This window comes from Syngnathoides biaculeatus, chromosome 13 (genome assembly GCF_019802595.1).
Source record: "Syngnathoides biaculeatus isolate LvHL_M chromosome 13, ASM1980259v1, whole genome shotgun sequence".
In the NCBI taxonomy this organism is placed as follows: Eukaryota; Metazoa; Chordata; class Actinopteri; order Syngnathiformes; family Syngnathidae; genus Syngnathoides; species Syngnathoides biaculeatus.
Genome location: NC_084652.1, coordinates 27,922,755 through 27,950,414, shown reverse-complemented (window position 1 = coordinate 27,950,414; position 27,660 = coordinate 27,922,755). Strand labels below are relative to the sequence as shown.

Sequence of the window (27,660 nt, the reverse complement as noted above, 5' to 3'; positions counted from 1 at the left end):
AATTTTACATGTATTTTTCATTTCACTATCTATTTTAGAATGTTTTATAGGGATGACATTTGACCTTTAACAGAGTGGTAACTTCATTCTTTTCAACTGTATCGATGATTTCTCGTTCCATCCAATCCGATCGGAACTTATTTTTGACTTATCTATCAATTTCTTTCACTCGAGAGGCATCTTTCCTCTTGATCACTGCCATCATGTTCATTTGCAAATGCAGTCAGTCACATTTGAAAAATGTACGGGTGTGGTTAGTCATGCCCGCAGATATAAAGTTATGGGTGTAGTCCACCAGTCATGGCCACAGATATAAAGTTGTGGGTGTGATTAGGGATAGAATCTCAAGACCTTAAAATAACTTGAGTTGTTATACCAGAGTATGTAGTTGTTACCTAATACCATAATCATAATTTATTGACACTGCACAGACTGAGACAGACATTTTTAAAGAGGTCAATAAACATTCAATTTCCAAACTAAATATTCATATAATTAATTTTATTTTGTGATGATGTATTGTTATAATCTATCATAATTTACGGCGGTATCTATATTCAATCCATTGATGAAAGCTGACAGCAGATGATCTATATCTTCTGAAAGCATGTTGAGGAAAAGTTTTTAACTTCAAGATAACGCAGTACCACGGGGGAAAATGATCGTTCGCATTTAGATACATGGACAGACTAGTCTAACGTTAGAACTTAGATGAAGTCAAAGCAAATCACAATCTCATACTTATTGTAGTTAGACACTGAAACATAATTGGTGTTGTATACCAGAAATATTTTCAGTGAAACTGAATTGCCTTTGACATGGCTCATGATGTTGATGACTTTCGAGGTAAATGCGCTCATAGTACGTGAAGAAGCTCGGAACATGTGCTTTAGGCATAACTTCCGAACATGCTCAGTATGGTTAACTTGCATTTCCTGTTTCCAGGTGAATACTGATTGTTTAGGATCAGGCTTGTTTTGCTCCCAACGTTTATGAAATAAACACGTAAATTAATGTCAAGACCAACGTTCCCTCTAATTTTTTAAGTGTCTGAGCAAACACACTAAGCCTATGAGCCTATGAGCCTTTGACCACTGTGATCAACATCAGACGTATGCACTGTGGTCAGATCAGTGTCATCCATTGAAGCGACATGGCTCATTCAAAGATTCAGATTACAGCATTTACATTGCCATCACAACATTTTTAAGAACAATTTTGTGTTTTTGAAAACTCACAATGAAAACGTCAACAAAAACATACATTGCTAACCAAACCAAGCCAACTATGAACAATAAATTTGAAAGGTCGCTTCCAACTTTGTTTCATTTTTTTTTTTTTAACCCACAATGATATCCCTGTTTGTTTTTCTTAGTGTAAAACTGAATTATTGCTTGCACAAAGTCTTTAAAGCCCAGGTGTCATCCCTATAAACATTCTAAAATAGATATTGTAATGAAAAATACATAACAGTATTCACTTCATTGTCTATACGGGAAAAAAAAAAGTGAGCGGAGAGCGTGTCATCCATGCACAAAGTTGCGCAATTGAGTGTCCCTCGACATCCAAGTGGTCCCCATATTAGTCGCTTCATCTGTCCTTGACGTCATCGTCACTTCCGCCGTTGAAAACGCACAGTGCCTGCTACTACAGAAGCCGAACAACAGAGCTATTCGCAATTTTCCGACGCCCCTTCTGACACCTTAGTTCTTTTCGAAAAGGACAATACCACACAACCGAGTGAAGTTACCGGGGCAATATTACACTATTGTTTCGAGCCCTCAGGGCAATATTACACAATTGTTTCGAGCCATATTCAGATGATATCCGATCATGGCCAAACCACATCTCGTCCAATCCACTCCCGCGGCAGAGATTAGCCATCGCAGCTCATCTCAGCCGGCCGGTGTGGCTTATGACAGAGCCGAGCGGTGCTGCTTTAATCTCAGTCGAGCCGGAGGAGCTTTATGCGCGCACGCGACTGAGTAACGCATTCTCGGCTGGGTTCTTCAGAGCCGCCCCCGTCGCAAAGCCCGACGCGCAGCCTTCGAAGAATCTGTAACCGCCGAACGCGGGGCGTCAGCCGGTGTGACTGAGTTTTGGCGTCCTTGGTGGCATATAAGGAAGAGGTGGAGCCTAGCTATGTTGCTTTTAGGGGTATGTTCAAAGTCGCCGCAGTACTCGATGAACACTATCGAGACGTTGGCTGGGCGATGCGCACATCGACACATTTCATACGCGGATCTTTTGTTACATTATGAGAGAGACCGATTAAGTGGTCTGCCCCAAACTATTTTTTTTTTTGAGCTGTATACACACCTACCTGTTATTTGGAACCCACGAAGCTCTCGTCCTCTGCACCCGTGCAATCCATTTTTCACAACAAACAGGGTCTCTTTCAAACTTATGAAGAGTAATTCTATTCTCCTGAGTGTTCAAGCAATGTCCAGCAATGCAATGAGCCGGCATTTTGGCCAACACGAAGGAACAACGAGCTACCTTCCCGGAGGTAAAACTAATGGAAACTAACGAGTCCACTAGGGGGCGCCTCTGTCCTGTACGTCACTTCCTGCTTCTTCTCAAAAACAAATCCCTCGAGAGGATTTTCATGGCGGGAGTTACAAAAAGCTGCATACGTCAAAATCATGTTTTGTGGTGAAAAAACACATGGGAGCATATTGGCTGTGGGTTTTTCATTAATAATATACCAAAAATCATCCGTTTGACGACACTTGAGCTTTAACAATGCATGTTGAAAGGTGAATGATGCTCCCTACCAGAAGACACCCCAAGTACTCTCCTGCCTGTCTCTCTGAATACCTTGACAGTATTATTCCAGTCTTCTGGAAACTCATCCTGTCCATCGAGAGCCTATCTAACCTCTTTCCGAAAGGCCACACAACATTCTTCTTTTCTCATTTTCTACCACGTGATTCTCTGCTCTGCCTTTGTCTTCTTAGGCTTCCTACCCGCTACCAGAGTCATCCTACACACAACCATCCTATGCTGTCAAGCTACACTCTCCCAAACCACAACCTTACAATCGGTAACCTCCTTCAGATTACATCGTCTGCACAAAATATAGTCCACCTGTGTGCTTCTACCTTAGCTCTTGTAGATCACTCTATGTTCCACGCTCTTCTGGAAATAAGTCTTCACCACTGGCATTTCCATCCTTTTTGCGAAGTCCACCACCATCTGGCCATCAAATTTCTTTTGCTAAATGCCGTACTCACCCTTCACTTCTTCATCGCCCCTGTTTCCTTCACCAACATGTCCATTGAAATCTGCACCAATCACAACTCTCTCTCTGCCTGGGATGCTCAGGACTACTTCGTCTCGTCCCTTCCAGAATTTCTCTTTCAACTCGAGGTCACATCCTACCTGTGGGGCATAGCCGCGAATCACATTATACACAATACCCTCAATTTCAAATTTCATCACTCGATCTGATACCTTGTTCACCTTCAAGACATTCTTAGCCAGCTCTTCTTTTAAAATAACCCCCACTCCATTTCTCTTTCCATCTACTCCATGATAGAATAATTTAAAGCCTGCACCCAAACTTCAAGCCTTACTCCCTTTTCCACTTGCTATCTTGGATGCATAATATATGAACCTTTCTTCTAATCATCATCTCAACTAACTCATGAGCTTTTCATGTCATAGTCCCAACATTCAAAGTCCCTATACACAGATGTAGGGTTTGTGCATTCATATTCTTCTTCCAACTAAGTCGCTTTGCTCCTCTTTTTTGTCTTCGACCTACATTATCTGAATTTCTACCTACACCTTGCAAATTAACAGTTCCGGGGGCGGGCGTAGGAAGCCCAGGCCATGACCTACCCATTATGGAATTCGTGTGAACGCTCATATATGTTTGGCACAGTTTTACGCCGGATGCACTTCCTGACGCAACCCTCTGCATTTATCCGGGCTTGGGACCGGCCGATGGCTTGCAGAATATTGTGCTTCCCAACGGGCGGCAGATAGTCAAAAAAAAAAAAAAAAAAAGAAAGTCAAATAAACAAAGTCAACACATAAGATACACAAATCACATACTGCCTAATCTATGTTAAAGCGCAGGCGCGGTAGCGCCCGTCAAATCACAGTGATTGCAAATAGCCCCATAAACTGCCTCATATTCAACAACCATTCAAGCAATCAACAGATCCGTGTCAAATTTTCTGCCTCGCTTACAAAAGTCGGATCAGAAAATGAACGACTGTGGATTCTGGCACGGGTTACGGTCGCAATATTGCAGAAAAATGGAAAAAATGTTTTTTTTTGTCTCTGCAATTTAAAAAGATGGAATTCAGCCAATAAACGGAAACATCACGTCTGTCACCGCGTCGGGGATGAAATCCTGCCCCAAGTGGAGGAGTTCCAGTATCTTGGGGTCCTGTTCACAAGTGAGCAAAGAACGGAGCAGGAGATCGACAGGTGAATCAGGGTGTTTGGGCTATCCCTTAGAGATAGGGTGATAAGCTCAGTCATCCAGGAGGGGCTCAGTGTCGAGCCGCTGCTCCTCCGCTTTGAAAGGAGCCAGATGAAGTGGCCAGGGCATCTGATCTGAATGCCTCCTGGACGCCTCCCTGATGAGGTGTTCCGGACATGTCCCACTGGAAAGAGACCCCGGGGATGACCCAGGACACGCTGGCTGGGAACGCCTTGAGATCCCTCCAAGAAGGTCCGGATGAAGTGGTTGGGGAAAGGGAAGTCTGGGTATTCCTGCTAAAGCTGCTGCCCCCGTGACCTGACCCGGAGAAAGGGTAGAAGATGGATGGATGGATGAAATATACATTACAGGCGGACACACCTGTCACTGTCGGTTTAACTCACCAGAATTGAAAGTGATGGCTGAACTGCTGTGAGCCTGTTAAAGAAGTACTCTGTCCAAAATGTCTATGTAAAATAAACCCTCCAATTTGAAGTCATATTATTATTACATATATTTTGGACAATTGAAAAAAGGAAGGTGGGGAATTGAAAATAAAGACAAGATTTGAAATCCACGGAATATCTGGATATCTGCCAGCTTTCACAGCCAGCCCCAGAAGAAATGTCCTTGACCCCGCCCCGTGACGTCAATGATGCTTTAGCATTCTTGACAAATCTTTCTAGCTAGGCCAAGATGCTGATGTGTTGCGCACCAAACTGCAACAAAACTGAGAAATCGCACCCAAATGTGTCATTCTTTAAACGCCCATGGGGTAAAACAGACAGGATAAAGCTGTGGCTGTCACAGTTGAAGCTCGTTCATCAGCATATAGATATAGCACATAGCAACTTACAAGTGCCGGAACTGGTCCAGTAATTAATTATTACAGGTATTATGGAAAACACCAACAAAAGAGCGGCATATGACCGGATGGTTTCTACCTGAAAACCATATTACAGATTACAGATCAGCCATGGAAATCTGCACGTATCTACAGTGATCACGCCAAAGAAAGGTTTCTGGGACAGGACCCTAAATTTTCCATCGCACCACATCTTTACACCAAGCAGAAGAAAACACTAACAGTGGGACGCCTATCCAAATATTTTTTAATATAAAAAACAGTCAGCCGCGAGAAAAATATCAATCAACAAACAAGAAACAGCGAAGAACAGAGTAAGTTGTTTTTGTGTGCTATTCATATGGGCGATAATCGAAACTAACATCACAATTACTGGTTGTTAGTCGGCTCGCTATAGCCCCAAGTGCCGGTAAAAGCAACAAGATACTTTATGTTGAGTGTTGTTATATAGCGATATGTAACAGAGCTTCGTCCAAACAAATAACTTCATATCTATCTGAGGAAGTGATGCAGACATGTTGATCGGGATCTAAGTTCATTACAATACACTTCAGTTTTGTTTGACCTTTCGAACTCACGAAAACACTGACCATTCCACCACAGTTGGCATTAGGTCACAAAGAAAACACAAACACCAGTCTTTCGAAATGAGCCTCTCTGGAAAATCTCTAAGTGTTATTGTGCTGTGTCACTTCCCCTGATCAACATGTCAAGTTCCAACTGTGTGTATTCTGGCTCAAATGCATAGGCTTGAACATTGTACATTATATTATTTTTGTTTTGTTTGATGTGTTTGTAATTATTCTTCACAAAAATCGGCCACAAAATTCCAGATAGTGGAGATTGTCTGTTCGGTTAAACCATATCCATTCAGAATGGAGTAAGATCACCAAGCACTGCTGTCGTGGCAAACGCTGATTTTCTGATAGAGAGAAGAACTGTGTGGCATTTTTTGTAAATAGTTTACAATTTTCAGATGTTTCGATGTGAAATTTGTGGATAATTCCGGCATTAAAAGAAACACAGAGCCCTCATCTACTAACTTTCAATGTGTACACCCATGCCTATTTTTTTGAACAGTCGTCCTTTAAGACTCATCACAGATTTACTCCTTTCGCTTGTCCTATTCGTATTCACTCTGGTGGCTCCAGCACATTAGTCATAAGTAACCTCATCACTTGCAACATCAAGCTTAAAAAGCCAGCGACTGTAATGTCAGCAGTCTTTCGCTCTTTTCTGTCTTTTATGAGTTTGAGCTTTTCGAAACAATGTATAACATCAGGGTCTCACCAAAATTTTTCAAACGGAGAGCTGCTTCCTGTTGCTCATTAATGCAAAGGGCTACCAGTTGGATCAAACTTCAGAAATGAAAAAAAATGTTCAAATTATTATAAATTGTTATTATTAATAATTATTCATATTCATTATTATTGAAGACTGATCGGGTTAAAGATCTATCATTGTATTCATTATTTACAAATTAGTTAATACTTCATTTCTGTGCAAGTGTAAGAAAGCACAAGATCACATTTTCATTGCCACTATCAATTTATGAATCATTAACTATGTTGCACCATGTTAGTACAAATTCATTATAATCTTTGTAACATACGTTGCTTTTAGATTTTTTAAATTTGATCACTGAATTTTTTTTCCTTTTTTTCATTTGTTAAATGTAACTTGGGCATGGCACCATATATCTATTTTCTGTGCCCCTAATCTTCACTAAGGTTGCGGGCATGTTGGAGCCTATCCCAGCTATTTTAGGGAAAGAGGCGGGGTACATCCTGAACTGGTCATCAGCCAATTGCAGCCCACATATTAACAACAATTCACACATTTACACCTCCACAATTTAGAGTCTCCCATTAACCTATCGTGCATGTTTTTGGGATGTGGGAGGAAGCCAAATTACCAGAAGAAACTCAACGTACACGGGGAGAACATGCAAACTCCAAACAGGCGAGGTGAGATTTAACCCCAGATACTCAGAACTGTGAGGCTGATGTGTTAACCAATTGTCCGACATGCCACTACAAATGATTTCACAGTAATGTCTGTTAAAAATGTGAGGTCACATGCACACTCATTGAAATCCAGCAACAAATAGTCTTTGCCTTTGGATTCCATAAACTAAAAGAAATAAATAAAAGAAAAAAAATGTTGCCTCCTGAGCCACTGGACTTCTGTGTGTAGTAAAAGGTCACCATATTCAGCTGACAGTATTATGGTTATTAATGTTACTCCAAGGAAAATTGCTATTTGACTTCCCGACGGACCATCCTCTCCAGCAGCCCCCAAGTAGACTTGACCAGGGAGGCTGAGGAGTGTAATCCCCTGAAGTTGGAACAAACCCTCCAGAACCCTTTCTTAAAAAGTGGGACCACCACCCCACCTCCACAACGTCCATGTGATGTTGTATAGGTGTGTCACCCAGGAGAGCATCACAACATCCAAAGCCTTTAGGAACTCCAGAAGAATCTCGTCTCTTACCACCAAGGACCTTTTTAACCACCTTGGTGATCACAAACCCAGAGTAAGGAGAGCCTGCCTCTCAACCCAAACTCTGCTTCCTCATGGGAAGGCGTGTCACTGGAACTGAGGAGGTCTTCAAAGTATTCTCCTCGCCAACTCAAAACCTCCCAAGTCGAGGTCAGGAGTGGCCTATCCCCACTATACGCAGTGTTGATGGAACATTGCTTCCACCTCTAACACCGGATGGTGGAATTTCCTCAAAGTAATGCAGAAGTTGTCCATGCCTCACTGTATTCAATAACAACCAAAGCTGCATTCTACTTGGCCGGCCAGCCAGTCTCGAATGACTTGGGAATTACAGAGGCCAAAAAGCCCCAATAGGATTCTTTCTTCAGCTAATTGCATCCATTACAGCAGGTGTTCAGCAACTGCTCTAGGAGTTGTTTCCGCAACAGGTACCAAACCAACTTATGACCACAGCTCTGGTCGGCCAGATTAAAAACACAACATAACTAGCAAATAATAAAACAAAAGACTGACTCACTAAATAGTTGACACAAAAGAACATTTTAAACACTATTTAGATGATCCCAGCATGCTTTGCATCACTATGGAGGTCCTGAGTGTTACCAGCATCGTCAGTAATAACCTGCCTATACAGACTTGTGTGTAGAACAATGTATGCTTCTTCTGCTTACAGATTTCAAATGCAAATGTTCCTCACTGTCTTGTGATTGCCATCATGTGGTATTTAACATACACGCTAAAACACGTGCCGGCATGCATGGTGACAGCTGAATCGGTGTGTACCTATGAAAAACGTTTCAGCTTATAGGCCAGAAATTACGGTATTTAAAGTGCCACCAACATGCCTATATACATTTTAAAATATTATGAAAAATACATATTATTCACTTCAATGTCTATACAGGAAAAAAAATGGGTGGAGAGTTGCCATTTATGCACAAAGTTGCAGAAATCTCAATCGGCATCCCAGTGGAACCCATATTGCCTGCAACGCCATTTACAGATGTCACACTGGGACAGTGGCCATTGAGAAGACGCTGTGCCCCCTGCTATGGGTGACGGACAACAGAGATTTTCGGACTTTTCTGATGCCCCTTCTGACATAGAAGCTCTTTTCGGAGAAGAGAACATCTTACAATCGAATGAAGTGACTGGGGCCATATTACGCTATCATTTCGAGCCATATTTAGATGATATGCGGATCACTTCTAAATAAAAACAGGCTCCCCGACAGACGGACGAGGAAATTGATGAAATGTTCAAAAAGAAAGGCCTATAATTGTTCGATTTCCTACCTCTTTTTCAAGTCTTGTGTATGTAGCGTACTCAGTGGACCCATGCCGGGCGAAGCAAGAACATTAGGGGTGCCCAGACACCGATGGCTGGTGGGGGTGGGAGAGCTCCGATCCACCTCAGTGTCGGGTATAACGGCGAGCGACAACAACACCGGTGAGCGACAACAACACCGGCGAATGACAACAATGCCGGCGAGCAACAACAACGCCGTGGTCATGCACATCGACACATTTAGCACCCCTGACTTACGTACTTTATGACGTTATTATGACGCGGGTCTTTTGTTACGTTCAGAGATGAAGGATTACGTCGTCGGACGTGGACGGAGCTTTTTATGATTGCTGCTTTTGGTTAAGTTGTTCGAATTTGGTGACTGTACATCGAATTAGCTCGTGTTACACGCTACTAAACCGTCCCTGTACTTCGATTTTTATTTGTACTTGGATTTTTTTGTGTTGTATTGTGTGTGATTAAATTGTCTTAAACGCAATACAAGTGCTTTGTTATATGTTGCCAGTATGACAAAGGGGATTTATTCTAAATGACATGTATAAACTGAGAGACAAATTAGTCCCCCCAACTATTAATTTTTCTCATAGCTCTATACACACCTACCTGTCATCTAGAACCCATAAAGCTCTCGTCCTTTGTACCTGTGGAATCCATTTTTCACGACCAACCAGGTGTTTTGGAAATGTGTAAAGAGTGAATCCATCCTACCGAGTGTTCAAGTATTATCCAGCAACATAAGATGGCATTTCAGCTAACACGCAGGAAAAAACAGCTACTTTCCCGCCGGTAAAAATGATATTAACACATGAACCCACCAGTGTGGGCATCTGGAAAAGAACGTCACTTTCTGCTTCTTCTTCAAAACGAATGCCTCGAGAGGATTTTCATGGCGGGAGATACAAAAATCCATAAACAACAAAATCATGACGTGGTGAAAAAACAGATGGGTCCATTCCTGCTGCCTTTTTTTTCAAGTAAAAACATACTAAAAATCATGCTTTACGTTTCAATGGTACTTTAAGTGATTTCTCAATTCAACTAATATGGTGGTAAACCGGTTTGAGGGGGGGATTTTTTCAGAGGGTCAGAAAAGTCAGGATTTTTTTTTTTTGTGCCTGAATAAATTGACTTGTCATTTCAAAAGGGCATTTTGTATTTCCTTGGGTTGTCTACGAGTGATATTAAAATCGGATTGATGGTTTGAAACCAGGCGGCACGGTGACTCAGCTGGTAAAGCGTTGGCTTCACAGTTCTGAGATCGCGGGTTCAATCCCAAACCTGACTGTGTAGTTTGCATGTTCTCCCCGTGCCTGCATGAGTTTTCTCCAGGCACTGCAGTTTCCCCTCACATCCCCAAAACACGTGACAATAATTGGATACTCTAAATTGCCCTTAGGTGTGATTGTGAGTGCGGCTGTTTTTCCCCTATGTGCCCTGCGATTGGCTGGCAACTTGTTCAGGGTGTACCCTGCCTCCTCTTCGTTGACATCTGGGATAGGCACCAGCACTCCTGCGACCCTTGTGAGGATAAGCGACTAAGCAAATGGATGGATGGATTTGAAAACTTTGTGTTTGGAAAAAAAAAATTAAATTAGGAAGGAACACTTATTTCACGCACTCCACATACATATGTGTAGTCTCATGTAAGAAAGTATTCAACCTAACCTTGTAACGTTGCACGGACACTTGCAAAATTTACAAGGTGGAAAAATACGTTTTAAGCCATATCTCATAAATTCAGCAATGCAAATTTCAGGAATTACCTTCAAGAACATTTAAATTCTTTAAGACAAAACACACTTTTTAGGATACTAATGTATACTACACACTTTCTTTTATTTATGTACCTTAGAAATGTGCTTTTAGCTCGTGCACCTTACATGTACAATGTTTACCTGGCTCAGCAAAGTTGCGCAGTGGGTCATCCCCCATCACCCAACCATTGTGAGCATGGAAGTGACATGTCTTGTCTGGTTCATCCAGCATCTGCAACTCCTGCTCCAGTGTCATGCCTTGAAATGGGAAGGTGAAATACCTGAGAGAAAAACATCAGGCCCTTTTTAAAACGTGATTATACCTATAAAACTACTGGAAATATTCTCCTAAACATTGTAACAAATACTACTATTCAACTCAGTTACTGAAATAACTTGCATCAGACAAAATGCATGGACAAAGTATAACACCCAGTCAAACGAAGCAACTTGGGAAAGAAATCCCTGGGTCTCATCAACATAGCATGGTTGCTGGTTCACCCTGGCACCACCTGAATCTCTCTTCTGAACCTGTTGCAATTGCACTTCCAGGCTCTTCCACAGTTAGAGGAAAAATACTTGACACTGTTTCTTTCTTTATATATATTTATTTATGGCATAGACTCATCAGTGAACAGAGTACCATCAGTCTTTTCATATCACATATCCCATAATACAACAGAACAAAAAGAGATATTGAAAAAAAAGATTGATTAAACTTGTCTAAAATGACTGGGAGGGGGGTTCTCTTTGGAAGAATGGTTGGATTAGAATTAGTTAACCACGCTCTATTTAGTAAGCAAAACAAATTTACTTATATAGTGCATTTCATATAGGGAGTCACTGATGGTGTAGTAGTACACACGGGTGCCTTTGGTGCAGGCAGCGTGGGATTGATTCCCGCTCAGGGATGGTGTCAATATCTGCCCTGCGACTGGCTGGCGACCATTTCCAGGTGTAGTCTGCCTTCACCTGAAGTTAGCTGGAATAGGCTCCAGCTCTCTCCCCGGAAAAATGCCGAGGGGTTGCGTCAGAAGGGTATCCGGTGTAAAAACAAAACTGTGGCAAACAAATATGAGCATTCATCTGAGATGACACGCTGTGGCGAGGGTCAAAATACATACAAGTGCATTTCATATCCTCAATGTGCTTTACATGACTAAAACCATATGAATACAAAGAAATAAAATAATAAAAAGCAAAAAACCTATAAGACAAAATGACAACAAAAATTATATATTAAAAAAATTAAACAGAAAAGTACAATTAAAAACGGCACACAGTGCAAGAAATTTAAAAAAGTGGAAATATTCTAAAAAGCATGAGGAAAAAAAAATTTACTAAAAACATTCAAACTTGGGGCTGACGTGACCTCTGTTGGCAACTTATTCCATTTGTGTGCAACTAATAGCTAAATGTAACTTCATGTTTGCCTTGGCCTCTGGGCTCCACTATTCTACATGAGTCTGTCAATCTCAGAGCTCGACCAGGTTTGTATTCATGTTGTGAGTCGGTGGGGAGAATACTTCGAAGACCTCCTCAATTCCACCAACACACCTTCCCACGAGAAAGCTGGGTCTGGGGTTGAAGTCACCAAAGTGGTTAAAAAGCTCCTTGGTGGCAGGGCCCCTGGTGTGGATGAGATTTGCCCAGAGTTCCTAAAGGCTCTGGATGTTGTGGGGCTGTCCTGGTTGACATGCCTCTGCAACATCGCGTGGATATCGGGGACAGGGCTTCTGGATTGGCAGACTGGGGTGGTGGTCCCCCTTTTCAAGAAGGGTGACCGGGGAGTGTGTTCCAACTATAGAGGGATCACACTCCTCAAATGAGGATAAATCCGAGAAATCAGCGCAAGGCATAATGGTGTCCCATCTAAATCCAGCATTTGGAACGCCACGGTACACGTCATATACGCCCACGCCCATGTGACTAGCGAAAATGTCAGCGCCCCTGAACATTCTTAATTGCCGATAATAATCTTCTCAAAACACTATTAAATGAGAGGATTTAACATCATGGATACATTGTTTATGCACGCACTGGATTTCCCCTTTAAACAGAAGGCTCTGACCAGCCCGATCATAATTCGATAAATCCTGCTGATTTTGGACCGAATGTTGTGAATACTTGCCGTGGGATGCTCCTGGCGACAACTTCAGTGGACTAAAACCACCACCATCTGTGCAACCTAAGTACCAAAATTGGAGTCGGATCGTTCACATCGAAGCAGCTTGGCCCAAGTTAGCCTAGCTGAGATGGTAACATCAAAAGCGTCTGCTTTCCAATATTTACTGAGGATGAAAACATCAAACACTAGTATCTACACGTCCTGCAAAACCTACATATCGTATACAATGAGGATAGTGAGTACCAATAAGAGGTTGGGCGAGTGGAAACGCCAACTTAAAGTTGCTTATCAGCCTAGTATTCCTTAGCTTAGCTTGCTAACAACGAGACGCGTTTGTGATCAATTTGTGGATGTTGAAGAAACATCGAACATGAGTAACTTCATAACTTGTACAACGAGGGCCGGGAGGACTTGGGAAATTTAACAAGTCATCTTAATACCCAAATTGGTGCCGAATCGTTCACGTTGAAGCTGCTCGTCAAGACAGCCGAGCGCATTAACACTATTACCTACGTAGGGTATACAACGAGGACCAAAGATCAATCGTCGACTCAACCTTGAACTACTAGTGAGGGCCATTGTGGTTTGAATCCCCTCCATCCACGTATCCCTGAAATCGCCATATCCTTTATATTTTTAACATGGGTAGTATATGATTTGTGTACCTTATGTGCTGTCTGTGTTTACTATGATTGCTTTCATTTGACCTTAACTTTAACATAGATGAGGTCGTATGTAAATTGTGTATCTTTTTTTAATTGATTGCTTCCTTTTGATTATCTGCAGCTCGTTGGGCAGAACATTATTGTGCTACCTGTCGGCCGGTCCCAAGCCCGGATAAATGCAGAGGATTGCATCAGGAAGGGCATAAAACTGCCCACTATATTTGAGCGTATATCATACAAATTCTGCAACAGTTAAATCGTGGCCCAGGCTTCCTACACCCGCACCTGGAAATATTAATCTACAAGGCGTAGGTATAAATTCAGATAATGTAGGTCGAAAACAAAAAAGAGGCGGAAAGCGGCTTAGTCGGAAGAAGAAGAAGAGGAATGCACAAACCCTACAGCTGTGTGTTGGGACTTTGAATGTTGGGACTATGACAGGAAAAGCTCAGGAGTTAGTTGACATGATGATTAGAAGAAAGGTTGATATGTTGTGCATCCAAGACAGCAAGATGAAAGGGAGTAAGGCTAGAAGTTTAGGAGCAGGTTTTAAATTATTATACCATGGAGTAGGTGGGAAGAGAAATGGAGAGGCAGATATTTAACAGGAAGAGCTGGGTAAGAATATCTGATGAAAAGGTGAAAAGATTAGCAGCTCGAGTGATGAGGATGAAATTTGAAATTGAGGGTATTATGTGTAATGTGATGAGCGGCTATACCCCACAGGTAGGATGTGACCTCGAGTTGAAAGAGAAATTCTAGCTGAAGTAGTCCTGAGCATCCCAGAGAGAGAGAGAGAGAGAGAAAGTTGTGATTGTGGCATATTTAAATGGACATGCTGGTGAAGGAAACAGAGGCGATGAAGAAGTGATGGGTGAGTACAGCATTTAGCAAAGGAACTTTGAGGGGCAGATGGTGGTGGACTGAGCAAAAAGGATGCAATTGGCAGTAGTGAACACATATTTCCAGAAGAGAGTGGAACATAGAGTGATCTACAAGAGCGGAGGTAGAAGCATGACGGTGGACTATATTTTGTGCAGACGGTGTAATCTGAAGGAGGTTACCGACTGTAAGGTTGTGGTGGGGGAGAGTGTAGATTGACAGCATAGGATGGTGGTCTTTAGGATGACTCCGGTAGTGGGTAGGAAGATTAAGAAGACAAAGGTAGAGCAGAGAATCAGGTGGTGGAAGTTGAGAAAATGAATGTTGTGTGTCCTTCCGGAAAGAGGTGAGACAGGCTCTAGTTGGACTGGAGGAGCTCCCAGAAGACTGGAATACTACTGCCAAGGTTTTCAGAAAGGCAGCCAGGAGAGTACTTGGGGTGTCTTCTAGTAGGAAAGGGGAGACGGAGACTTGGAGGTGGAGCCCCAAAATACAAGAAGTCATCCAAGGGAAGAGATTAGCAAAGAAGAAGTGGGCATAAGAAATACATTGAGATGTGCTGTGGGGCAAAAGTAGAGGTGGCAAAGCCTAAACAGGAATATGACGACATGTATTCCAGGTTGGACACGAACTAAGGCAAAAAGGACCTCAACAGGTTTGCCAGACAGAGTGATAGAGATGGGAAGGATGTGCGGCAAGTAAAGGTGATTAAGGATAGCAATGGAAATTTGTTGATTGGTGCCAGCAGTGTGCAAAGTAGATGGAAAGAGTACTTTGAGAAGTTAATGAATGAAGAAAACGGGAGAGAAGTTAGAATAGAAGAGGCAAGCGTGAATGACTGGGAAGTGGCATTGATTAGTCAGGGAGAAGTTAAAAAGGCATTGAACAGAATAAAAAATGGAAAGACATTGGTCCCAATGACATAAAAGTGGAGGTATGGAAGCAATTTAGTGCGTTGGCTGTGGAGTTTTTGACCAACCTATTCAATAGAATACTAGCGGGAGAGAAGATTCCTGAAGAATGGAGGAAAAGCGTTTTCGCCATTTTTAAGAACAAAGACGATGTTCAAAACTGTGGAAACTACAGAGGAATAAAGATGATGAGCCACACACTGAAGTTATGTGAAAGAGTATTTTTGTCAAATGCTGCGCCATTTTTACACCAGAGGTAACGGGAAATTTTTGACTCGTCCATCCAATGAATGTATCTCCAAAAGTCTTGAGGATCATCCAGATGTTTTTTTGGGCAAATGTCAGAAAAGGCTTTGTATTCTTTGCTGATTGCAGGGGTTTACTCAGGGAACTCTGGAATGGATGCCATTTTTGGCCAATGTTTTTCTTATGGTAGAGTCATGAACACTGACCTACACTGACTGGCCTACTGGATGAGTCGTCGTTTGCCACAGTTCCAAGTTTTCTCAATTTGTGGATAATGGTTCTGACAGTGGTTCACTGGAACCCCAAAGCCTTGGATACGGATTTGTAATCTTTTTCAGACTCACTTTTTTCCCCGCATTTCTTCTTGAATTCCTTTGGAAAAAGGCATGATGGATGAGTTCTTGAGATCTTGTAGCCTACTATTTAAGTGATTTCTTCATTGAACAAGTTTGGTGGTAATCAGGTTTGGTTGTGGCTTATGAAATTGAACTCACCTTTCACAAATTTGTAGTTAGTCACAATGACTTTGTGATTTACCAAAATGGGGCAATTACTTTTCACAGATTTTTTTTTGTGCCTTAATAAATTGAAATATTTGAAAAAAGCTATTTTGATTACATCGGGTCGTCTCTGAGTGATATTAAAATTGGTTTCATGAATTGAAACCTTTTTGAGTGACAGACATGCAAAAAAAAATTAACAAGGGGGGGGGGAAATACATTTCAAGCCACTCTCATACTGTGACCTAATTCTGAAAAGAGGTCGTCTTGCAGGGAGAAGGGGATATAATGGTTTTATAGAGTCACATTTTATTCTCACTAAGTTTGTAGTTCTACTTTTTTTAATCCCATATTTCTTTGACTTTCTTTACGTTGTAATTACAGGGCTGAAAATTGCCACATCTCTGGTCTGACTTATTCTGGAAAAGAAACTGAAGATATTTGTCAGATCTGCAGATAAGATTCTTCATGGTTGGAGGAGGGGCCCTTTGCATCTTAATAGATGGTGGTTTCTGGCGAGGGGGATTGGGAGGACGATCTTCGTGTGGTGTGGGCTGAGCGCCGATATTGACCACAGCCTTTAGACTCTGTCAGATCTAACATAGCAGTTAGGCTAGTCGAGAGACAGTTTTGCGTTGGGCGGGGGTGGGGAATCAGAATCAGAATCAGGTTTCTTGGCCAAGTGTATAACACTGCATAAGGAATTTATCTCCAGCAGTCAGTGCCACCCTGCTAGAACATTCAGAACAAAGAACAAACAAACTAACGAGAACAAATAAGAGCCATTCAGTTTATAGGAAATGTTCCTTATAAGAGTCACAGATGTGCAAGATGCAGAGATTTTTTCATTTTGAACAGTTAAGAGGGCATCAACGCCCCACATTATATTAAGCTTGTACAGAGTGCCGTTAACCATTCGGGGTTTCGGTTATAGACCAGTGCAATGACAATTGTCCAAAAGGAGCAGGTTAAATTGATGAACCGTGTGATAGTATCCAGAATATATTACTAATACTAATAATGATTGCACCAGCAGGAAGTAAGGGTGTGTCCCGACAACGGTACAAGTTGGAAAATAGTAGGTTCGCTGATCAAGAATTTAATTAATTGGCAGAGGGAAAAAACAGTTTGAATTCCTGCGAGTTTTGATTTGCATTGATCGGGAGCACTTACCCGACGGAAGGAGCTCGAAGAGATCGTGGCCAGGATGTGGAGGGTCTGAAAGGATCCTGCCAGCTCCTGACCCAGTTCGAGTAGCGTGTAAGTCTTCAAGGGTGGATAGGGTGGTGCCGACAATCTGTTTAGTGGTTTCGATTGTCCGTTGCAGTCGGAGTTTATCCTTTTTTGTGGTCGGCCCAAACCAGACTGTGATGGAGGTACACAGTACTGATTGGATGACCTCTGTGTAGAACTGTCTCAACAGCTCTTTTGACAGGCCGTGCTGACTCAGAAGCCGCAAGAAGTATATTCTTTGGTGGGCTTTTTTGACGATAAAGGTGATGTTCGTCTCCCATTTCAGGTCCTGTGAGATTGTATTTCCCAGGAACTTGAAGGTCTGGACAGTTGACACAACTCAGTTGGACACCATCAGGGGCAGCTGTGGTGAAGGATGCCTCCTGGAGTCCACAATCATCTCACAGTCTTAAGAGTGTTCAATGACAGGTTGTGTTGGCCACACCAAAGCTCCAGTCTCAACACCTCCTGTGGATACCCAGACTCATTGCCATGTTTGATGAGTCCTACGACTCTAGTGTCATCTGCGAACTTCAGGAGTTTGACAGTCAGGTGCCTTGAGGTACAGTCGTTTGTGTAGAGCAAGAAGAGCAGTGGGGAGAGGACACAACCTTGGGGTGCCCTGATGCTGATAGTGCACGTGGATGAGGTGGTGTCCCCCAGCCTTACCTGCTGTAACCTGCCCGTCAGGATGATGTAGATCTATTAGAAGATGCCAGGTGAGACGCTGAGCTGGAGAAGCTTGGAGGAGAGGAGTTAAGAGATGATGGTTAAATGCAGAGTTGAAGTCCACGAACAGGATCCTCACAGAGGTTCCCTCGCTGTTGAAATGTTCAAGGATTAAGTGCAGATCCATCATTATCCCATCATCCGCAGACCTGTTCACTCAATAGGCAAACTGCAGTGAGTCCACAGCTGGGCAGCTGTGACGTTCTTTAGGTGGTCCAGCACAAGGCATTCAAAGAACTTCATGACCACATATGTCAACGCAACAGGCCTGTAGTCATTAAGACTTGAGACTGATGCTTTTTTTGGGGACCACTGGGATGGTGGTATGATCTTCTAATGTCCTTTTCATAGATGCTAAACAGTGGTGTGGACATGGTGTGGCTTGGTGGGTGCGTGGTGTGAAAGTGTCCTTTTCAAATCTGCAGTAAAAGCCATTGAGGTTGTCGGCTAGTCCGCACTGTTTTCTACTGGGAGAGAACGTCCCTTGTAATTAGTAAAATATTGTAATCTGTGCCAGACAGATTTGGAGTCATTAGCGCCAAGATGTTTTTCCAATTCAGCTGCGTAGTCCCTCTTTGCCATATTAATTTCTCTGTCAACTGGTTTCTCGTGCAATTGTAGAGGGCCTTATCCCCACTATGACATGCCGCCTCTTTAGTCATGCGGAGTTGCCTAAGTCTGGCTGTAAACCATGGCTTGTTTTTATTGAACATGCGAAAAGTTTTTGTTGGTTAAGACAACTAATCACGGAAACTGACATACGCAGTCACAATTCAGGTCAGTCAGGATAACCAAAAGTAGTTGGTTGTTCAATGCCACAATAATGAGACTTTTAATTACCTTCTTTGAGGCCAATCATTTACATTCACAAAAAAAAGTCTTTAAAGAATATGGAGAAGCCCAGATGATGTGGTCATTGCTTTGTAAGGTTCTGATAGGTTAACTGGCAACACATGAGTCAATCAATGGCACACCTAGGAATGTATTTAATATTCAATGTTCATCCCTATTAGTCTGAGCACCATTTTCAACCATTTTCGTTTCAGCATTTCCAATACTATTCTCAAATCTGAAAACCATCACCATGATGAATTTCCGAAAATCAAATGTGTTTTCACATCGATGTCTGGCAATACACATTTCACCAACCTGAGTTAAAAAGGTTAAAAATAAGTTGTCAAATTTCGATGACAGGCAAATGAAAAAAAATAATACCTGGTAACAAGAGGGTCCTTCTTGCTAACGGGGCCTAATTTCGGTCCATGGTCAGCCAGACGCTCATACATTACATTCCCCACAATGCAGTTGGCTCCCTGCAAGTAAACAATTCCAAGTAAACATGAAATAAATAAAAACTAAAAAAAAAAAAAACTAATAAAGAATATGATTGTATTCACTTTACTATTTATGTCATCAAACTCAGAAAGGTTGGTCAGCATCAAAACATTTTTCGAAATAGGCGTTGACAAAAACATACACTTTTATCTTGAGATACAAGTAATCCAATTTACAATGTTCTAGCGCTACATACGTGTATCATTCTGCAAATTATTGCTTTGACTTGAGGGCGCAAACTGCAAATACGGCCCCTGATACTATCAAAATGAAGGGTACCATTCGGGTTCAATGATGATCTCGAAGGTACAAAATTTAGTGATGTTCCCTACAGGATTTAAAATTCAACTTCTGCGTACAAATAAATACTGTTTTATGGTTAAAAATGGAACATAAATGGTCCAGATTGGCAAAAAGACCATTTTCTGGACTTGTAAGGAACAAGTGGACTTCTGAAAATTTATTTCAGAAGAGGCCAATGTTACATGGAAAGCTGGAATGCAGTTGAAAGAAATAAATGCAAGACAGCAATATTGTGTTGTTACCTTAACAGTCTTTTTAAAAAAGGCAAATCTTGGGATGATTTCAAGCAAAATTGAACCTGCTTTAATATTTTGAATTTTATATAAATATATATTTCAATCCAACCAATTAAAAGCCTTTATTGTCATGAGTCATACTGCTTCTTAATGCAGCCCTGCAAGGGGCACAAGCTAGTGCCATCTGTAGACCGGTCCCAAGCCTGGATAAATGCAGAAGGATGCGTCAGGAAGGGCATCCGGCGTAAAAATGTGCCAAACAAATATTCATCAAAAGAATCCCAGATGATATTGTGAAATGCAGTGAAAGCAGGGAGCAGGTGGAGGAACAATTAGAAAGATGGAGGGATGCACTGGAAAGGAGAGGAATGAAGATTATCTTAAGTAAAACAGAATATATGTGTGAATGACAGGGGTGGAGGGGGATGAGTGAGGCTCCAGGGAGAAGAGATGGTGAGGGTGGATGACTTCAAATACTTGGGGACAACAATCCAGAGCAATGGTGAGTGTGGTAAGGAAGAAAAGAAATGGGTCCAAGCAAGTTCGAACAGCCAGTGGCAGGTGTCTGGTGTGTTTTGCGACAGAAGAGTTTCTGCTTGGGCAAAGTTTATAAAACAGTGGGGAAACCGGCCATGATGTAAGGGTTAGAGACGGTGGCACTGAAGAGACAACAGGAGGCAGAACTTGAGGTAGCAGAAATGACGATCCTGAGGTTCTCGCTTGGTGTGAACAGGTTGGATAGGATACGAAATGAGCTCATTAAAGGGACACCCAAAGATTGATGTTTTAGAGGCAAGGTTTGAGAGAAAAGACTTTGATGGTTTGGACATGCCCAGAGGTGAGGGAGGGAGCGTATGTTAGTTAGAAGGGTGGTGAGGAACGAGCTGCCAGGGAAAAGAGCACGAGGAAGACCAAAGAGAAGGTTGAGGGATGTTGTGAGGGAAGACATAAGTGCATTTCGTGTCAGAGAGGATGATACAGGAGATAGGCCTAAACGAAAAAAGATGACGCGCTGTGGCGACCTTAAACGGGACAAGTCGAAAGGTCATACCTCTACTTACGAACGTTTCTACTCACAAAATATTCAGGTTACGAAAATCCTCCCGGAAAAATTTTGTCTCGAGTTATTCAGGAAATTCAGTCTACGAAAGGAAAAAAATGGTACTGGATTCCACCAATCGTAAACATCTTGTACTGTATCTTGATTAGAAAATAACGCGATAGAGCTGCTATTCCATTGGCTATTGCCGGTGCATCTTCCTGGGATCACATTGGCTAGGAGGGACGTCAATCTTTACCCATGAAGAACTTCTTGTATCTTGGTTTGAGTGGCATGATTGAGCTGTTCTACCATTGGCTATCGCGTAGGATCTTCCTGGCAATACATTCCTCCATTGGCAAGGAGGGACATCTGTAATCTGTACCTGTGATGAACCTTCTGTATCTTCGTCACCAAATCGTCACTTAGTTCACTTCTTCATTGCCCCCGTTTCATTCACCAACATGTCAATTACAATCTGCACCAATCACAACTCCCTCTGTGTCTGGGATGTTCAGAACTACTTCATTTAGTTCCTTCCGGAATTTCTCTTTCAACTCTAGGTCCCATCCTGTGTGGCACAGCCGCTAATGACATTTTACATAACACCCTCAATTTCAAGTTTCATCCTCATCACTCAATCTGATACTCTTTTCACCGCCAAGACTTTCTGAGCCAGGTCTTCCTTTAAAAAAAAAACCCTACTCGATTTCACTTCACATCTACTCCCATGGTACAATAATTTAAACCCTGCCCCTAAACGTCTAGCCTTACGACCTTTCTACCTCCTGTCTTGGATGCACAATGTATCAATCTTTGTCCTCATCATCATGTCAACCAACTCCTGAGCTTCTCCTGTCATAGTCCCAACATTCAAAGTCCCTCCACTCAGTTGTAATCTCTTCTTTTCTGCTGATGAAGCCACTTTCCTCCTCCTCTTTGTCTTTGACCCACAGTAACTGAATTACCACCGATGCCCTGCAGGTTAACAGCGCCAGGGGCAGATGGCGTTCACCCGGGCCACGACTGATCCGGGATGGGATTCTTGAGATGAACAATCACGTTTGTTTGGCAAAGTTTTAAGACGGAAGGCTTTCGTGATGCAGCCCTCTGCATTTATCTGACCTTGGGAGCGCCCTACAGATTGCACTGGCTTGTGCCCCCATAAGACGGTACACAGGGTGCTTGCACCAAAATAATAGAATATAAACCATATTAGAAGTGAGGTACGACATCAAGGATTTATGTAAGATTACATACTGTTTCAGATTTGACTTGCCCGATCCGGGTAGTGTGTACAAACGAGGATTAAAGTTAGATTACATACATAGCTGGCGTTGAAATAAACCTGGAGATTGTTCCCTTGGTTTAGCATGAAGAAGTAAGATATGACATGATTTTGGTCACTCCAGCTCCAATTTGTTGAGAAGTGTCAGATAGGTTGCCATACCACAAATAGCAATGGAGCGAATTGATAACAATTGGGGTGTACGGCTTAAGTTTCATGTTTTGAGCCTTAAGAACCCAATTATTGTTATATCTTTGTATTCACATCTTATTTCTGATATAAAGACAGTGACAGGATGCAGCTGTCAAGCCACACCTAACATTTTTCAAGATGGTTGCAGCGTCAAGTTACTGAACAGGAAGTCCGTCACACTCGAATGATCACGCAGAAAGTCGGCAAGCAGAAATAGATTTCAACTATTTTTCCCCTGGACTTTTAGCAGAAAATAAGATGCTTTGAAACAGCTTTGTGAAAAGAACATAACCTGTGTATGACTGTATCTCTCAGACAAGGCAACACATGATGAGCAACCAACTAAAACAAGCCTGAGAATGCATGAGAGAATTGTATTCACAAGAATGTTGATACATTTATGCTATTGTTCAAAATTAGGGTGAAACCGAACGAGAGTTGTGGTTATATTTTTTAAAAGATGCATTTATTAATTAAAGGGAGAATGACAAAATTGAGTGAAGCTAAAGAAGGGCGTGACAAGTCAAGCCAGGAATGGCAAATGGGGCCCAATAGGATGAACCAAAGGAGGCCCTTCCCACTAGGCGTAGATTCAGCCAACATTTTCCAGAATGTTCCAACAAAAAGCTATAAAAATCTTGGATATGGAACTTTTTGGTCAGTTTTCGCTGACAAAGAGACAAGGTCTTTCTATAGGTGTAATAGTCGTGTGGCAAGCTGGCGGGGAGAAGGAATTGGCAACTTGGAGTGCTTAAATTGACGACTCTTTTTGAGATTGGGCACAAGTAAAACTACTATAATAAGGTAATCGTAGGATAATACCAGCGATATTACGTGGTTACCTATGAAGGGCAAGTTGTCTTGACAATTTATCCGTAATCCCGAAAACCCTTATTATTAAATTAGGCTTCGAGCTATATAGGACTTGATCAGCCCTAACAGGCTCACTCAAAAATGTCTATTATCCCTAATTTCTGATGCATTTAGACGGTTTAAATCTCCCTTCATTTATATTGCTTTTTGCTATTGTTATCATTTATCTTATCCTTCTTCTTCCCATCAGTTTTATCATTTTAATCATTTTTACTTTTATTGATGTATGTTCTATTAACATTGAATTTTGCCTTAACATCGCAACCCTACCTCGCGTCTGGCGGGAATAACTGTATAATGAATGTTATCTGAACAATTTTTATCATTTTAAACCATTTTTACTTTTATTGATTTATGTTCAATTAACATTGAATTTTGCCTTAACATCGCAACCCTACCTCGCGTCTGGCGGGGATAACTGTATAATGAATGTTATCTGAACAATCTTTATCATTGTATTAAATTCTTAAAATTTCCATCTTCATCTGTCTTTGTCATTCTTATATTGAGTTATCTCATTATTACCATTCTATCTCATTAAAGATCGAGCATCATCAACATTAACATCATTTAGTCGTAAAAATTCTATTTTAATCAGTCACTCATTGATAATCTCCGTCTTAAGATAAAACAAATCCGTACGATCCTAATAAGGATTGTTAAATTTGCTAGGTCAATGACAAGTGCAATCGATTCATAAGAGATGGAGCTGCTGTAAAAGCAGAGCGAACACTTTGTCACCTTGTTACTCGGAAAGGTTAGTCGACAAGACAGACGAGTGGAGGCATGCTGGATTGGCTCTGCAAAACTAAAAGCAGTTAGTACACCTAGGCGAATTCATCTTGACACCTACTTAAGAAGCTCCCGTCCTCCTGCACGCACAGCGTTAGAGTTGGCTGGGTTAAAAGGGGTAGCTTAACCCTTTAACTGGAGAGTCAGTCAGGACATTTCTCCCGATTAGTCCTGCGATAAGTGTTGTGGTTAGGTAACTTCCTGTACTAGTTACAACCATTGTGTGGAAGGGGGTGGAGTTTTTTATCAAAAGAACACTATATGAATTTGTTGCGCCATCTTCTTTTGTTTAACCATGTACAGAAACAGAATGGACCAGAACTCTCGAATACTGTAACTTTAGTTAGTTCTGTTTGCAAGTATAGGTGTGGATGAAAATGTCTTGTTCATGTCATTTAGTGATTTTATTGGCCAAAACGACAATCAAATGTTCAATATTGTGCAAACCAAACATTTTTTTTTTTTTACTTTTCGTCACTGTTACTGCCGAGACAAAGATGGAGCAGTTTTCAACAGATGACCTCAAGAATTTGAAGCAAGCACAAATACAAATTACAAAAGAGGAGGCAAAAAAGATTTAACCTTGGGTTGAATTAAAATGTACATTATGTAATGATACAAGTATTATGTATGTCAGAAAAATTACTATGATTAACACAAATATTGATCTCAGTTTCTCTTGCTCTACAATAAGACTCCAATGATGAAAAACTCCCCTCTGGAGCCAGCCCTGGAGGTGGGGCTTGAAGGCGAGCGCCTGGTGACCGGGCCTTCACCCATGGGGTTTGGCCGGGCACAGCCCTAAAGGGTAACATGGGTGCTTTTCCGAGGTAATGTCCCATGGCCTCACCACCTGTGAGAGGGGCCATAAGAGTCGGGTGGAACTTGAGCTGGGCAGTAGCCAAAGGCGGGGAACGTTGGCATTCCAATCCCCGGCTACAGAAACTCACTCTAGGTCATGGAATATCACCTCTTTGGCAGGGAAGGAGCCCGACTTGATGTGTGAGGGCAAGAAAATCCGACTAGACAGTCGGATTTGCACTGCTTGGGCTCTGGTACCAGTCCTCTTGAGAGGAGTTGGACTCTGTTCCACTCTGGAGTTGCCCGAATTGAGAGGCATCGAGCAGGTGTGGGTATACTTATTGCCCCTTGGATCGGTGCCTGTACGTTAGGGTTCATCCCGGTGGATGACAGGGTATCCTCCCTCTGCCTTTGGGTAGAGGTAAGGGTGCTGACTGTTGTTTGTGCCTATGCACCAAATAGCAGTTCAGAGTACCCACCCTTTTTGGAGTTAGAGGGAGTGCTGGAGAGCACTCCGCTGAGGACTCCCTAAATGTGCTGGGGGAATTCAATGCCCACGTGGCCAATGACAACGAGACCTGGAAGGGTGTGATTGGGAAGAAAGGCCTCCTACGATCAAAACCCAAGTAGTGTTTTGTTATTGAACTTCTGAGCTCATCAACTATTGTCCATAATGAACACCATGCTCAGGGATAAGGGTGTACACATATGCACTTGGGTGCCAGGATGCTCTCGGTCGCAGTTCAATGACTGAGACTGTGGTCATGAAATCGGACTTGCGATTCCATGTTTTGGACACTCGGGTGAAGAGTGGGTGGAGCTGTGAACTGATCACCACCTGGTGGTGAGTTGGCTCCGATGGTGGGGGTAGATGGCGGTCCGACATGGCAGGCTCAAACATATTGTGAGGGTTTTCTGGGAAAGGGTGGCAGATTCCACAATATGAAAGAATGTACAACTCCCATCTCATAAAGAATTTTGTTCATATTCCAGGGAGGCGGGGGACATTGAGTCCGAGTGGACGATGTTCTACGCCTCCATTGCTGAAGCGACCAATCGGCGCTGTGGCCATTAGGTGGTCAATGCCTGTCGTGGCGGCAACCCTCAAACACGCTGGTGGACACCACCAGTGAGGTATGCCATCAAGCTAAAGAAGGAGCCCTCTCGGGCATTTCTGGCCTGTAGGACTCCCAAGGCAGCTGATAGGTATGGGCTGGCCAAGCGGAATGCAGCTTTGGTGGTCACTGAGGAAAACACCCGGCCGTGTGAGAAGTCTGGTGAGGCCTATAGAGAACGACTTAAGACGGCTTTGAGGAAATTCTGGTCCACCGTCCAGCAACTCAGGAGGGAGAAGCAGTGCACGATCAACACTGTGTATGGTGAGGATGCGGCACTGCTGACCTCAACTCGGGACGTTGTGAGTCGGTGAGGAGAATACTTCAAAGAACTCCTCAATTCCACAACATGCCTTTCTATGAGGAAGCAGAGTCTGGGTTCTTTGAGGCGGGCGCTTCTATCTCTGGGGTTCAGGTGGTTAAAACGCTCTTTGTTGGCAGAGCGGCAGGCCACCGATGCCAATTATAAATGGTCAAATGTAATTCCCCCAAGGAAACAAACTAGTAATGATAAATCACCCATGGAGATGCTTCAAATTCAAGGAGAAGCAACAAATGAACAATATGAAGATCTTCACACAAATGCCCCAAATATGTTTCCTGTGAGACCTAAAGAAGAACAATCCCACAAAACCTATGAAAACCTCTCAAGAGCTTTGGCATCAAACGTTCAAGATGATCATTGGCAACAAGAAGCCTTTCTTGTGGGATCAGCCCTCAAACTTCCTGAAGCTCTATTCATAATGAGATCAACCCAGTTAGATCCCTAACATGGTTCACAAGAGAACCCGCTATGACCCAGACAACCCTCTGAGACCGTTGGATATGAATCAACCAAATGTGAATTGGGCAAAGGTAATGATTGTTATTTTACTGGTGGAGCTAAACATAATGTGGGGGCGCTGACACACTCTTAACTGTTCTAAATGAAGAAGACTGCATGTTGCACATCTGTAACTGCATATCTCTTGTTCTTTGTTCTTGTTAATGTGTTTGTTCTTTGTTCTCTGTTTTCTGTTCTGTATGTGGTACCAGGGCAGCACTGACTGCAGGAGAAAATTTCCTTGTGTGTTCTACACACTTGGCCAATAAAGCTGATTCTGATTGGTTCCCGGTGTGACATTGACCATTGAGAGCACGAGAGGCTTTATCCCGTTTGCTGATTGGTTGCACATCATCGAAGCCTCGCCCAGCAACTTCCCTTGTCCCACCCATTTCCTTGTTTTGCGCGTTGTCTCATCCAGGCTGTTGACTCTCTTGTATAAATACTTGTGATTTTTTTTTTTTTCCCACCGGAGAACATTTTTTGATTATGTAGTTACAATACCATCTCAGTGTTGTTCCCCAGCGAAAGCTTCCTTCGCGGCACCCAAGGGGTTTGTGACTCCGAGTGCACATTTAACCGTTTCGGGAGGCCAGCGGGAAGATTGAGCATCTATTTGTGAGCACTTTTACCCTTTTTGGCACGGCCACTGTGGTACCTACTGGGATGAGCACCTTTCTCCTTGTTGGACCCTGTGTGTAC

At 42.4% G+C, this 27,660-nt stretch overlaps 1 protein-coding gene and 1 long non-coding RNA gene across 2 annotated transcripts in view; one reads left to right on the top strand and one right to left on the bottom strand.

The window, feature by feature from the left end:
• agla (amylo-alpha-1, 6-glucosidase, 4-alpha-glucanotransferase a) overlaps positions 1–27,660 on the bottom strand; it is a 233,519-nt gene that overhangs the window by 93,903 nt on the left and 111,956 nt on the right. Inside the window, exons 10-11 of the mRNA XM_061838544.1 lie at positions 19,377–19,474; positions 11,009–11,148 (exon numbers count right to left, since the gene is read on the bottom strand). Coding sequence (XP_061694528.1) covers positions 11,009–11,148; positions 19,377–19,474 — 238 coding nt within the window. The remainder of the gene's footprint in view (positions 1–11,008; positions 11,149–19,376; positions 19,475–27,660) is intronic.
• Positions 1–27,660, top strand: part of LOC133510529 (uncharacterized) — a 67,893-nt gene that overhangs the window by 19,825 nt on the left and 20,408 nt on the right. The gene's annotated exons all lie outside the window — the stretch shown is intronic.